General features: G+C 52.0%; 1 protein-coding gene across 1 annotated transcript; it reads right to left on the bottom strand.

The window, feature by feature from the left end:
• Positions 1-5,689: 5,689 nt before the first annotated feature.
• Positions 5,690-11,921, bottom strand: Dcakd (dephospho-CoA kinase domain containing). The gene is made up of 4 exons (XM_051177846.1): positions 11,757-11,921; positions 11,238-11,441; positions 8,751-8,838; positions 5,690-6,771 (listed from the first exon to the last, which is right to left on the bottom strand). Exons 1-4 carry the CDS (start codon positions 11,866-11,868, stop codon positions 6,480-6,482), a joined length of 696 nt encoding a protein of 231 aa, XP_051033803.1. The 5' UTR covers positions 11,869-11,921; the 3' UTR covers positions 5,690-6,479.
• Positions 11,922-12,600: the final 679 nt, after the last annotated feature.

The following is a 12,600-nucleotide window of genomic DNA, read 5'->3' as shown; positions in this document are numbered from 1 at the left end:
GTAAAGAGCATTGTGTCCGACAGTAATTCCCCACCCCCTCTGGTCCTCTTGGGGGTGTTTTTTTTAAATAGTGTGGCATTATCTATCTATAAACATTTATCTTCTCGCTGTTGGTTCTTTATATTTCTTCTGAAGGAAGCAGTGAGAGATTTAAGGTAGATTATCAGAAGGACTTTCTGGTTTGATAAATGGTGGGATACCATCCTGCAAGGAGGGATTTTGTCAGCAGAGGTAAGCCTATTGGAGACAGGTTAGGAGTATGCATAGGAAGGAAAGGCAAATAGATTCAGTAACCTTGAGAAATCAAGCCAGAAGTGGTGGCCAGTGCCTTTAACCCTAGCAGGTAGATCTCTGTGAGTTCCCAACCAATTAGTTATATTGTAAGACCTTGTCTCAAGTTAATTAATTAATAATTGATCATCACCATAAATAACAGTCTAATACTGGCGTGTGATTCCATTTCACAGTTGAGAAAAATGAGGGGGGCGAATTTGCCTCTCACTGGGGATCTGGATTTCATGCCTGCTTATTCATTTCACTTCTAGGGGTGTCTGACTCCTTCCCCAAGGAGCTGGGACAAAGGGAAAGCAAAGATCCTGGTCAGGGACAGAGGTGGCCAGTAAGCCTTGCAGACATGGTGGGGAGGGCCAACTGGAGGCTACAGACATCCCCCACACTAGGCGCATCCCACCCAGAGCTCCTGTCACTCTGCCTACCATGGTGGCCTTTGAAAATGTCAAACTCTTGGACTGCAGTTCTCCCGAGGGACTCTGGGAATGGAAGCACGAAGTACAGGAAGGAAGGGGACACTGGCATAACTTAGGCCCCTTCCTCACACTGCTGGGAAGCTCCTCTTTCCCCTCATGGGGACGTGGGGCGGTGGCCCTATCTTACACGGGGAAACTGAGGCCTAGGAACTTGCAGAAGGGAAAGGCAGAACCTCGTGCATCATCCAGCTGTCCTCATTCCTTCAGGGCCCAGTGCCCATAGCAGTCAGGGCTAGGAGCGTCTGACCACTATCTCCAGATACTCTCTGATCCTTACCTGGCTTTGGGTAGTCTTGGGGTCCAAGCTGTTATTTGGCTCCCCCACCCCCAGGCCTGAAAGAACAACTCCTAAATAACTGTGTCCTGAGGCACCTGGGCTAGGACAGAGTCCTAGAATTGTCCTGACCAGCTAAGTAGTCCTCCAGGCCTGCCAGGGACACTGGGCGCTGGCTGCCTTCTTTCCTGAACACACACACACACACACACACACACACACACTCACTCACTCACTCACTCCCCAAGGCAGGCAGTGGACTTTATTATTTTCAAGGCAATGCCTCATGTATTCCAGATTGACCTCAAATTTATTATTATTGGAGGTGACCTTGAACTTCTGATTATAGGCCAGAACCACTAGTTGTATGCAGCGCTGAACCTGGGACTTAATGTATACTAGGGCAACACTCTACCAAGCTACAACCCCAGCCCAGCAGTGGAGTGTCATGTACAGAACCACTTGCTCCCAGGCAGGACACTGTAGCTCCGTTTGATCGGCATACCTAGGGAAGGATAAGGCCCATAATCACAGATGGAGAAACCCAGGCTCTGGGAAAATAAACTCCCTGAGGTCGTTCATCGGATAAGTGCATTTGCTAGGATTGGGGCTAGGTACCTGTGACCCAAAGTCCTTTGCAACTCTCAACCCAGGTTATCCCCGGTTACACAAACACAGAGGTGGCAGCAGGGGCCAGACCAGCACAGGGCACAGTGATAATCAACAAGGACTTTTTCAGGTAACTTTTCCCATTGAAAATCTGTTTCCTGCCGGCCACGGGTGATGTATGGTTGGAGCTGATGAGAAACGTGCGGTGGAATGGAGACCGGCGGTGCGGGCGGCCCACGCGGGGGCAGCGCAGCATTGAGATTCCACCGGGCTCGGAGGGCGGCGCAGGCCCTGACACGGGCCGGGTAATTGATCTGGAGGTGCCAATTTGCAGCAACTAAATATTTGGTTTCTGCTTCTGCCGCTCCGCGCTCTGCTCAAACAAACTTCAATTAAAAGCGAAAAGCAAGCGTGAGAAGGCAGCGCGCCAGGGTCCCCGCGACCAGATCGATGGCATCCAGCCTGTGGGCTGCTGAGCGCCTAACGGTGGGGCGGGAGGCACCGCCTATGAGGGTAGAGCCGGCGCCCTCTTTCGGATCGCTGAACACTGGGCCCACGGCCCTGGAGAGGCAGCGCCAGAGGGGGGACCGCACGCAGTTATTAGAAGCCAGGAATACCAAGCCATGGTCACATACATGACCAGCCCCCACACCTCCACCCCGATGTGAGCCTGCACACTGGAGCTGAGGCCTTTGGAAGAAGGGCTCCCTGGATGCTGACCCTGTTTTCCAGAGCCATCTCCGCAGATGAACTTTGAACATTGCCTCAACTGTGTTTTCTCTGAATTTATTTCCAGAGCCCCAGGTTCATCTTCGCTGCCAGGAAGAGGTTTTGGAGTTAGGGCAGTAGCTATAGCATGAAGAAGAGTCTGGATCATGGCCACTTGTCACTCATCTCTTGGGGTTCCAGACAAATGTCCTGTCTATAGAGACTATTGTTTTCCCCCCCCCCGGGGATCCTCCAGTCATTTTGGGGAGATGTCCCATGGTAGAAAAGGGGCACTCAGGTAGGAGAGGGAGCCAGAGGCTGTGTGGCAGGGGCAGGCTGAAGGGTGGCCAGTTCCAGAGGACTGCAGAGGGAGGGAATGGGCTTGGAGAAGGGGCATCCAAGTGGGCGCAGGTCTAGGCAGAAACAGTGAAGACTACTTGGTACCCATTCCTAGGAGCCAGAGGTGGGACCCATGGCAGAGCGGTTAAGTGAGGAGGGGCCCCCTCTCCCACACTCCTATGGTCCATCTTCTGGACTGGAATCCCATTGGCTAAGCCAGGCTATTCCAAGCCTTCCCTGCTCCTCCAAGGAGCCTAGGTATCACCCCTAAGCTCTGATACCCTTACCCTGGGGGAGCTACTTGGCTGGGGCTAGCTGTGGGAGTAAGGTTCATTTGGCCAGTGAGAACTTCAGTTTCTAGGCCCCCAGGCTAGTCTTGTAGGGTCCCCTGGGTGCCACCCATTCCAGTCTCTAGTTCTCTCTGGAGTAGAATGGTCTCATCCATGGGTTTCTATCGTCTCCATTTCCAGACAAACTCCTTGAAGCTCCTCATGGGCCTTTAGCCTCTGAGTTTCTCTACAGCTTGGGGCTCCAATCGCGCAACAACAAAACAAAACAACCTGGGTCCAAAGCTCTATGTGAGGCTGAGGAAGAGCCCAGGGCTGAAGTGTCCTCAAGAGCCTCCCCATCCAGCCCCTCCCATGCTGCCTGCCCAGGGCAGTGGAGAGAGGGGAGTTGGTGCAGGCTCCCTGCCTTCAGCCTCTTTCGAGCCTAGAAGCCAGAAGCCCGCTCCCTCACATCCCCCACCCCCACCCCAAGGGCTGAGCTGTGGAGCAGAATGATTTCCTGTAATTGGCCAGCAATCCGGCTGCCCGACTTGTTCTATCGACATGCTGGTTAGTTGGAAATTGTATTGGAATCTGAGCGATGGGGAACGGAGAGGAGGGGTTGGTAGGGAGCAAGGAGAGGCAGCTCTGGGTCCCAGCTGGGTGCTGCTTTAGCTCAGAGTGGAATGTAGGAACCATCAGCCAAGCTCTCAGTCCCCTGAGCAGAGCAGGAAAGCATCCCACTACATCTCACCACCTCCTTTACTTCTAGCCATCGTCAAGAGCCTCTAGTGGCCATCCATGTGGCCCCCTCACCTGTGACCATTTCTACCATCCACTCCTGGGGCTCAAGTGCCTTTGTGAGAACAAGGAATACTCCGGAAAAAGACACCATCACTCTCTCATCCGATTGTTGCCAGTAACTGTTGGATAAAGGTGTTACTGACAGGCACACTGCTGGGAATCCAAAAGAATGGTGGCCACAGCATGCGGTTACATCCACTCTGCATCCACATCACCCACACTGTAAGCAGCCTTGAAGACAATGGGGACTGTGCTTTGTAAAGTACAAAACTGAATTAACCTTGGGCAACCTGGACCAGGAGAGAGAAGGGCTTTAGGGGCCTGGCTGCATCCCTCAACCACTGCCAAGAGGAAGGTGAGCACGCAGTACCCAGGGCATCCTATTGCTCCTCTTAGGGTAAAGCCCATGCTGGAAACTGTGTCCCAAGGACTGGAGGATTGGGGTAGAAGTAAGATCTGTGGAGTTCAGACTGGTGTCTGACCCCGATTACTGATTTAGCTTCTCTGATGCTGGAATTACTGGCATGCACTACCACACTCAGATCCCATTCCATCTGCATCTTTTTTTTGGGGGGGGGGGAGTTGAGATAGGATTTCTCTGTGTAGCTTTGGAGCCTGTCTTGGAATTAGCTCTGTAGACCAGGCTGGACTCAGGAACTCACAGAGATCCACCTGCCTCTGCCTCCCAAGTGCTGGGACTAAAGGGGTGCACCACCAACACCTGGCTTTTCCTTTTTGAGACAGAGTTTCTGTGTAATGGTCCTGGCTGTCCTGGAACTGGCCTCAAACGCAGAGATATAGCCACATCTGCCTCCCGTGTGCTGAGATTAAAGGCTTGCACCACCACCGGGCCTATCTGGGTCTTAATGAGGGTCAGGCGGCTGAGGTGGTCTACCATCCTGAGGGATAGTTAAGGGTGCCACTGCCCAGATTCCTGCTTGAGTGAGTGCTGCCACCTGCTGGCCACAGGGGAGGACACCTGCTCTGGAGAAGCGCTGTGTTCCAGGTGGATGGGTCTAATTAGACAGGCACTGAAGTTGAAGCAGGAAAGCAAGCCTTTTCCGAAGCCAGCTTGGTCAGTAGGTCACAAGGGAGGGAGACTGGGGAGGAGGGCAGCTGTCAGGGCCAGTGCATAACTGTATTGGCTTCTGCACCCTCCAAACCAATGTTCTGTCACACTAGGCATCAAATTTAGAGTGCTGGGCCAAGAAAGAAGTAACTGAGTGTCCCGGTTTGCAAAGGGTTTTTAAGTGTCCTCAATGTATCATGCAGAAACTAAAGACAAAGAGACAGAACTGAGCCCCAAACCTGGGTGTGCTGCTCCTCCTTAGAGGGGATGCAGTAGAGAGTGCACTTCAGAACCTGTTTGACCCAGACCAAGCTGCCCTGTGGTACTTGCACTTACTGCACACTGTCAGAATGCCATAGGGGACAAGAATCATTTCCCCAGTCACTAGGTCAGGATGCTGCTCCAGTCCAGTCTCTCCCCTTTGCCAGTTCTGCCAGACCCTACCCAACTGAGGGAGCAGTTAGTTCCTGCTCCCTCCTCCACCTCCTTGCAGCCCCTTTTTGCTGCTTGGAGATGTGCAGGGAGTTAATGAGCTACTCTCTGAGGTTTAAGCAGCTCTGTGAAAGAGGACATTAAAAATGGCCACTGCTGCACTCACATTAGTCACACTCGTTTTTTGGCCTTAATAGGCTGCTAGGAACAAGATCCACACATCAGCAGGTCTGCAGACACCGGTAGGAAAGGTTGATGTCTGTACTGGTCTAATTGGGTTGGGGAAGAAAACAGACCTGTGGGTTGAGTGGATGTGACCTGCCCAGCACCTCCACAGACCTCCCAGAGGTGCAGACCTGTCTGGAGTCCTCTGTGTAGGCCTCCTCAGTGTGAGCGGAGGCCAAGTGAGATTCAGCGGACATTTTAGACCAATTCAGTTTATTGAGCACCAGTGGAGAGCAGGCTGCAGTACACTAGAGCAGAGATGAGTCAGCCCTGCCATCTAGAGGCATATAGTCAAGGAGAAATCAGTCTCTTGCTGATTATTCTACCATGGATTAAGATAAAACAAGGGTGCCTGACCAGAGACAGCCAGGGGTAAGATACTGCAGGGCAGGAAGCATCTGGTAGAAGACACAGAGGTCAGATAGCATGTGGCCTGGGGAACACCGAGAGAGCAGGGCTCAGAGGCAGTGGCGGCGGCTAAGTTGTGAGTAAAGCCCCATCAGAAGCTGGGTTTCTCCAAAGGGCCCTCCTCAGCCTAGTCACGCCAAACCCCAGAAAGGATTCACACTGCATCCTGGCAAAAGGCTTCAACCCAGGAGATAGTTCTGTTTGAAGAAGGCCTTCAATCTAGGATTTGCTGCGGTCCACTGGGGAGTTTGTGGCCATAATATGACAGATGATCCAAAAAGGTTCAAGCCCAAGAAACTGTTGGCTACATCGCTGTAACCATGGAGAAAGCCACAGAGACTGCTGTTTTCCTGCCATCATGGCTCTTGATCTGAGGGGTACTAGGGGATGGTGGGGCTCTGGGGAGGGTGGGAACGGGTCCCTGACTGTGGGCTTCTTTTTGATCTCTGAATCCTAGAGTGGATATACTCCAGAGCAAGGGCCAGTCCCAGAATCCGAGTGAGTGTAGTGTTGAGGACCTGGTACCTGACTTAGGTCTCTAAGGAGAAGACCTAAGGCTTGCTGCCTTGGTGTACCAGCTAGGGAGAAGGGAGAAGGTAACGGGTGAGCAGGTAAAGGAGGCTGGCAATGCCTGCTAGGCCCGTTAGGAACCCGAGCCTCAGTGGCAGGTACTCCATGGAGCGTTCCAACTTGGCATGCAAGAGGATGGCCTGGCGTCTGGTGAGGCTCCACTCGCCCGAGTTGTCTAGAACGTGGTTGGCCATACGGGCCTTGTCCTTCAGGGGCAGCTGGGCGTTGATCCTTGCCTCTGCGTCCTCCCGATTCAGGTTGTTCCGCTTCATCAGCCGTGCCAGCTGTGTCTCTCGGTCACTAAGGACAGGACAAAAGTGTTCTGTGGACCCCAGCCTCCCTCTCTGCAGCAAGACTCACAGGTGGGCAGCTAGCCTGGGACAGAGTAGGACAGCATCTTCCCTTAGAAAATTCCCTCTCCTGCCTTCAGCCACACAGGAGCCAAGCCCTATCAACCACCTCAGACTCCCAACAAGAGCTAGAGAGGGAGGGGTGGGGGTGTAGCAGCTGTTTTCCACCATCTAGGTCTTTCTGTTTGTCCACTGGCCTGAGATTTCCCTGCTATAAAATGGGACGATTTTTACCATTCAGGCCTTTGCTGCAACTTGAGAAACGGAACAAGGCCAGACATAAGGGCTCCTCTGTAAAGGTAACCTTATTATATAGTGGCTATAGTGGGCAGAGAAGACATCCAGCTTTAGTCATGGCATGTCTGTGGCTGGGGAATCTACAAGACAATGGAGCTGGCTGGCAGTTTCATGGGAGTGATGCAGAAGAGAGAGCCTCCCGGATGTACTGGTGGCAGAAACACCCAACAGCCTTCCTAGGGCTGTGACAGCGAATGCTGGACTCGGTTGATGGCTGTGTTCTTCTTTACTCATTTACAAATCAATTTTTCTCAAAAACATTAAGGGTCACATTTAGGTACAATCACTCCTCAGGAAATGCTCCATGCTGGCTCACAAGGTACAGCTCCTTTTGGTGACAAGCAAATAATCTAACCTTCCCCCTTTTGATCCCTACATATATAGGTTTTTGTTCTCAGGTTTTTGTTTTGAGATAGGGTTTCTCTGCGTGTAGCCCTGGCTGTCCTGGAACTCGCTCCTAGGGTCTATCTTCATCACCACAAAAAACAAGCAAGGGAGAGGCTGAGGGTTAACGTGGGGAAGCACAGCCCTGTGAGGAACTGAGAAGCTCAGGGGATTCACACCATGAGAGATCTGGACAAGGGTAGGGCAATGCTCAGGGCACTGAGCGTTCCAGTGTACTAGCAACCTCCCACACGTCGATCCCTTGAGAACCACCCTGTGCCCAAAATACCTGCAGAGTCAAGGCCCACCTATGTGTCTGCTATACTTGTGACATGTGGAAGTTTCTGAGAAGCAGAGACACCCTGCAGCCTCGTCTAGTCTCTCACCCGAAGGGACTGTGACTCATTTCTCTGTCAGATTAATTCTCCTGTTTGCCAAACCTGGACTGATTTGCTTCCTGTCCTGGGGGATTCTGAGAAGAAAGTTCCTCCCTTAGATTCTTCTGATGACTGCATCCACAGGTGCTCCCAATGGGTGAGCCTGGACAGGTTCTGCTCTCTATTCATCAGTGCTTCCAATGGATGATCTTGGATACACTCTGCTCTCTACTCACAGGTGCCCCCAATGGGTGATCTCAAACACATTCTGCTCTCTATTCATGAGTGCTCCTAGGAGGTGATCTCTAATAAATTCTGCTCTCTATTCATGAGTGCTTCCAGTGGGTGATCTCCAATACATTCTTCTCTACCCACAGGTGCTCCCAGTGGGTGATCTCAAACACATTCCATTCTCTATTCATGAGTGCTCCCAATGGGTGATCATGAACACATTGTGTAACTGCCTTCTATAACTCAGAAGTATCCCTCTACCATGAGTACTTCATACTGAAAAGTGAGAGAATGAGGTTATAAACATGGGAGTGTTTGGGAAGTTGTGGAGTGCTCTAGGATGAGGGTGGCCAGAGGTAAAACCAGACAGCTCAACTGAAGTGTCTCCTACAGCCAGCAGGGGGAGCCCTTCCCAAACACTAGCGAAGCCTGGGGACCACCCCCCCCCCCCAACTCATATCTGCCTAGGTGCATCAGGATCAGGTACAAAAGTTGGTTTGTGTAAGCCTGGGTACCACTACCCCAACTCACTTTGTGCCTTGGCTGCCCATGAGAACTGCATAAAGGGATGTTTCCCAGGTGCATCTTACCCTAGGTGTCCTTTCCAGTCCCCATTGGCCAAGCTGTGTGTCACACTTACCAGTACACGACCACAGTGTGTTTCATGTACTTGAGCAGCTTCTTGGTCTCAAACAGGAGGGGGATATCCAGGATCACGTAGCGGTACCCTGGGAAAAAGATGGAAAACGCCCAAGTTCAATTCTGCAAGGACATCAGGAAAGATGCTTGTGACCAGCCCAACATAGAGAATGCCCCAGCAGATGGGAGACCTTCCAAGGACAGACATACCCTGAGTGCCAGCCAGTTACAGTGCCATTCAGAGCAGAATGCCGCAGAAAATAACTTCTGGCTGGCTGACTAGGGAAGACCTTGGAGAAGGACTGGCATTTGCGCTGGCTTTGGAAAGCAGGCAAGATGTGGATACTTGGAATGAGAAAGTGGAGGCAAGGAGTTCTGATGAGGACCAGCAGAACCCAGGAGCTGGGAGGTTCTGTGCGAATCAGGTAGGGTTCTGGAACACAGTGTATCAAAGACTAGGAGGTCTAGTTGAACCTTGACCCTCAACCCCAAAAATTATTTCTAACCCAACATAAGCCATAGCCAGTGCTTTAGGCAACTGGGAAGTTTGTGGGAGATGCTGAGGCCCTTCTGCCCTATTTCATCTTACACTGGCTCAAAACACCCAAAGCACAGGACCTTTCCTGGAAGGCAGGCCCAGACATGGCTGCCTTTTAAAGAGACCCATAGCTACCTCTGCGGCTTTCTGTGAGAGACCTGTACTATCCCAGAGCAGCGAGGGTGGTTCAGTTAACTACTGGGTTCCCTCAATGGAAAAAGGGCTCTGGGAGGCTCTCCCGATGTCGAGACTGCAGAGAGGTAGTGTGTTCCCACACCATGAACGGGCACATCCCTGAGTTATGTGCGCTTCTGCCACACTTGTGCCCCGTGTGGATGAACAAAGAAGGGGTAAAAGGCAGCAGAATAAGGACAGGGACAGATGCTGCTCAGAAACCTGGGGCCTGCACGGTACCCCATCCCAGACATTATCAACCACAGAACTACACACTAGCTGCCGGGACTGCTGCTCTCCACAACCTGGGGCCCAGGAAGCCTAAGAGTAGCCTTGTTTGATGAGGGCATGGGGTCCCTGAGCTCTAACACACTTAGTTTGTAGCGCCCCATGTGACTGCAGGTCCTTAACAAAACTAATCTGTGTAACGAATGGAAAGAACCCCTTTCCCGAGCTCTGAATGCATATGACACTGAGCAGCAGCCAAGCCCCTCGGCTATGTGATGGGTGTTATTGCCATTGTTCCTGGGAGGAGGGAAGTTGGCATTGCGTCTCTCCACCTCTCATTTACCTCTCACTTCACCCTCTCCAGCTCAAAGCCAGAGGGGGGGGGGGGAAAGGAAGAAAAAAAAAAAAAAAGGATCCTCCCTGGGCCTCTTATCTCCCTTTCCTGTTCTTCTCCCTCCCCTCCTGCTGTCCTTTCTCCTGGGTCCCTCTTGGGAGCTGGAAGCCAGCTCTATGGTTTACCGGTAAAGGGCTATTCAGCTGTCACATCTCTCCTACTTGATAAGCCCTGAAACTGTCCTGACTCTATGAAGACATCCGCCTGCCTATGCAGGACCTCCCCAACAGCTGGTGATCTTATCTGACGTGTGATTATACCAACTTTGACAGCTGTATTTGTTACACTCATCAGGGACAAACCGGGACTGTGGAAGCCACAGCTGTCGTCCCCATTTTTCACCTTATCGAACTGAAAAGAGATTTCTGGCTTTTATTTAAGTGGTGGTGGTTGGGGAGGTGGGAAGGCTGGGTGGATGACACAACAGGAGAGCTTTGGAGCTGGTGACATTATCCAATGCTTAATTTCAGAAGGAGGAAGCCACTGGTGCCTCGCAGCCCTGCAAATGTACCGAGAGCTGGCCTGGGAGCAAACGTAAAGGGCAGGAATGAAAGGCAGAAGGCTTCGCCAGGCAGGGTGGGCAGAGGGGAGCGGTGGCATAGTGGACTGGCAGACACTGGGGGAGGACAAAGGCAGAGTCCAGACTCCTCTCGAAGGAAGAAGGCTGACTTTGGCAGAGTGTCTCAGGGACAAATAGCAGGAGGGTTTAGAGCAGCAGGAGCTGGGAGCCAGCTCCAGCCTTTCTTGGCACTTTAGGGACTAAGGGGTAGGCTTGGGTCAACAACATAGATGCTTCTCATAACCCTTTAAAGGGAAGAGGCACACTTGAGAACGTGTTAGGGAGAGGGATCTTACTCTGTACACCTGAGGCATGAAGGGGAAGGGGCCTGGCCACGGTTACAGTGGGAAAACTTGGTAAGACAACCAAAACGGATCCCCATACTCGCCAGGAAATGGTCCCCACACAATGACTGCTGGGGGAGCTAGGGCACTAGGCCTTTACTTAGAGGCACAGACCGGAGGCCACATACACCAAAGGCTGGTAGGAAGTCTTTGTGCCAATAGATAGTGTGAACTCGGCAGCTTAGATAACTAACCACTACCCTACCCCAGAGGCTATCCGTCCCCTTCAGGCCCCAAGTCTAGAGTCTCACCTCGGAGAAAATACTTGAAGGTCTCCTTCATCATCTCCTTGCGGATCTCAGGGTGGGTGATGGAGTTGAGTAGCTGCCGACGGTCAGGCTGGTTAAAGATCAGGTCTCCAAGGACCTTGCGGTCGATGTCACCATTCTCCAGCAAGACTTCAGTGCCAAAGGCCTCTACAATACGCCGGTGAGCAGGGTATCCTGGCTGGACGACTGTGGTATGAAGAGGTTGGGTCATTCCAGAGACTCCAGCCATCCAGAAGACCCCAAATGGCCAGAGGCAAACTGATGGGGGACCCAAGGCTGTTTCCTTCAACTGGAGACTAAATAAACTTAGGGACCCTCAGCCAGGGATGGAGCCGAGTTTAGGGAGACTGGACTCTTAGGGGGAAGAAAGAATAAACAGAGAGCCTTAAGGGCGAGCAGGAGCAGAGACAGGCAAATCGGCTAGAACAGCCTCACTCTCGGAGGGTCCCAAGAAGACAAAAAGAGAAGCTTCTGTGCACAACGGGTCCCCTTCCAACTCACCGTGCCGGGCGATGACATCCACGTCAATCACAGCACAGCCCAGCTGTTGGAACACCTGGATGACGGAGCTCTTGCCGGAGGCAATGCCTCCCGTTAGGCCCACCAGGAACATCTTCCCAGGAGAGAGAGAAGACAGGCAGAGTAGGAGCCGAGAAGCACTGGATAGTCAGCACACTTGCCAATGGGCTGCACCACCAGGCTGGAAAAACCTGTTGTCAAGAGACATTCAGGCCTGGTCAGCACTGGGCCACAGGGCAGAGGGATGGGAGACAGTAGGTTGGGCAGAGCTTGGGGAGCTCTGTAGCTGCTTCTGAGGAGAAATTTCCAGTACTGTGTGTGTCAGTGTGGGCTGGACAGTAGAGCCTGGGACATGCTAGTCAAGCACTGCTCCGATAAGCTGTTCCCCAGGGGCTCACTAGTGTGTCCTTATAGCCTTGAACTTGGCATCCTTCTGCTTTAAGTTTCTAAGTACCGGGGATTAAATGACGGCCCATGCCACTATTCTCAGTTTCCTTCTTTTTTTTTTTTTTTTACACTTTATTTTTTAGTGTGAGTATATGTCTTTCTTAGTAGAGCTTGAAATCCATCAGGACCACTTTTGTTAGCCTGCAGATTTACTGTCCTAATTACACTTTGCCTGTGCTCACATGGAAATGAGTTTGCCTCTCCTGAAGACACAAACAACAGTGGGGGGGGGGGGGGAGAGTCACTTGGGTGTGACACAGGATAGCAAGAAAACAACCTACAGGTTTACATTTGCCTAGCTCATTCTCACATGGGTCAGGGGCACAGGGAGGCAAGTATCTGCCACAGACTCGGAGTCCAAACAGAGACCTAAACTAAA

Source organism: Phodopus roborovskii, unplaced genomic scaffold (genome assembly GCF_943737965.1).
Source record: "Phodopus roborovskii unplaced genomic scaffold, PHOROB, whole genome shotgun sequence".
NCBI classification, from domain to species: Eukaryota; Metazoa; Chordata; class Mammalia; order Rodentia; family Cricetidae; genus Phodopus; species Phodopus roborovskii.
This window is presented reverse-complemented; position numbering and strand designations above follow the sequence as displayed.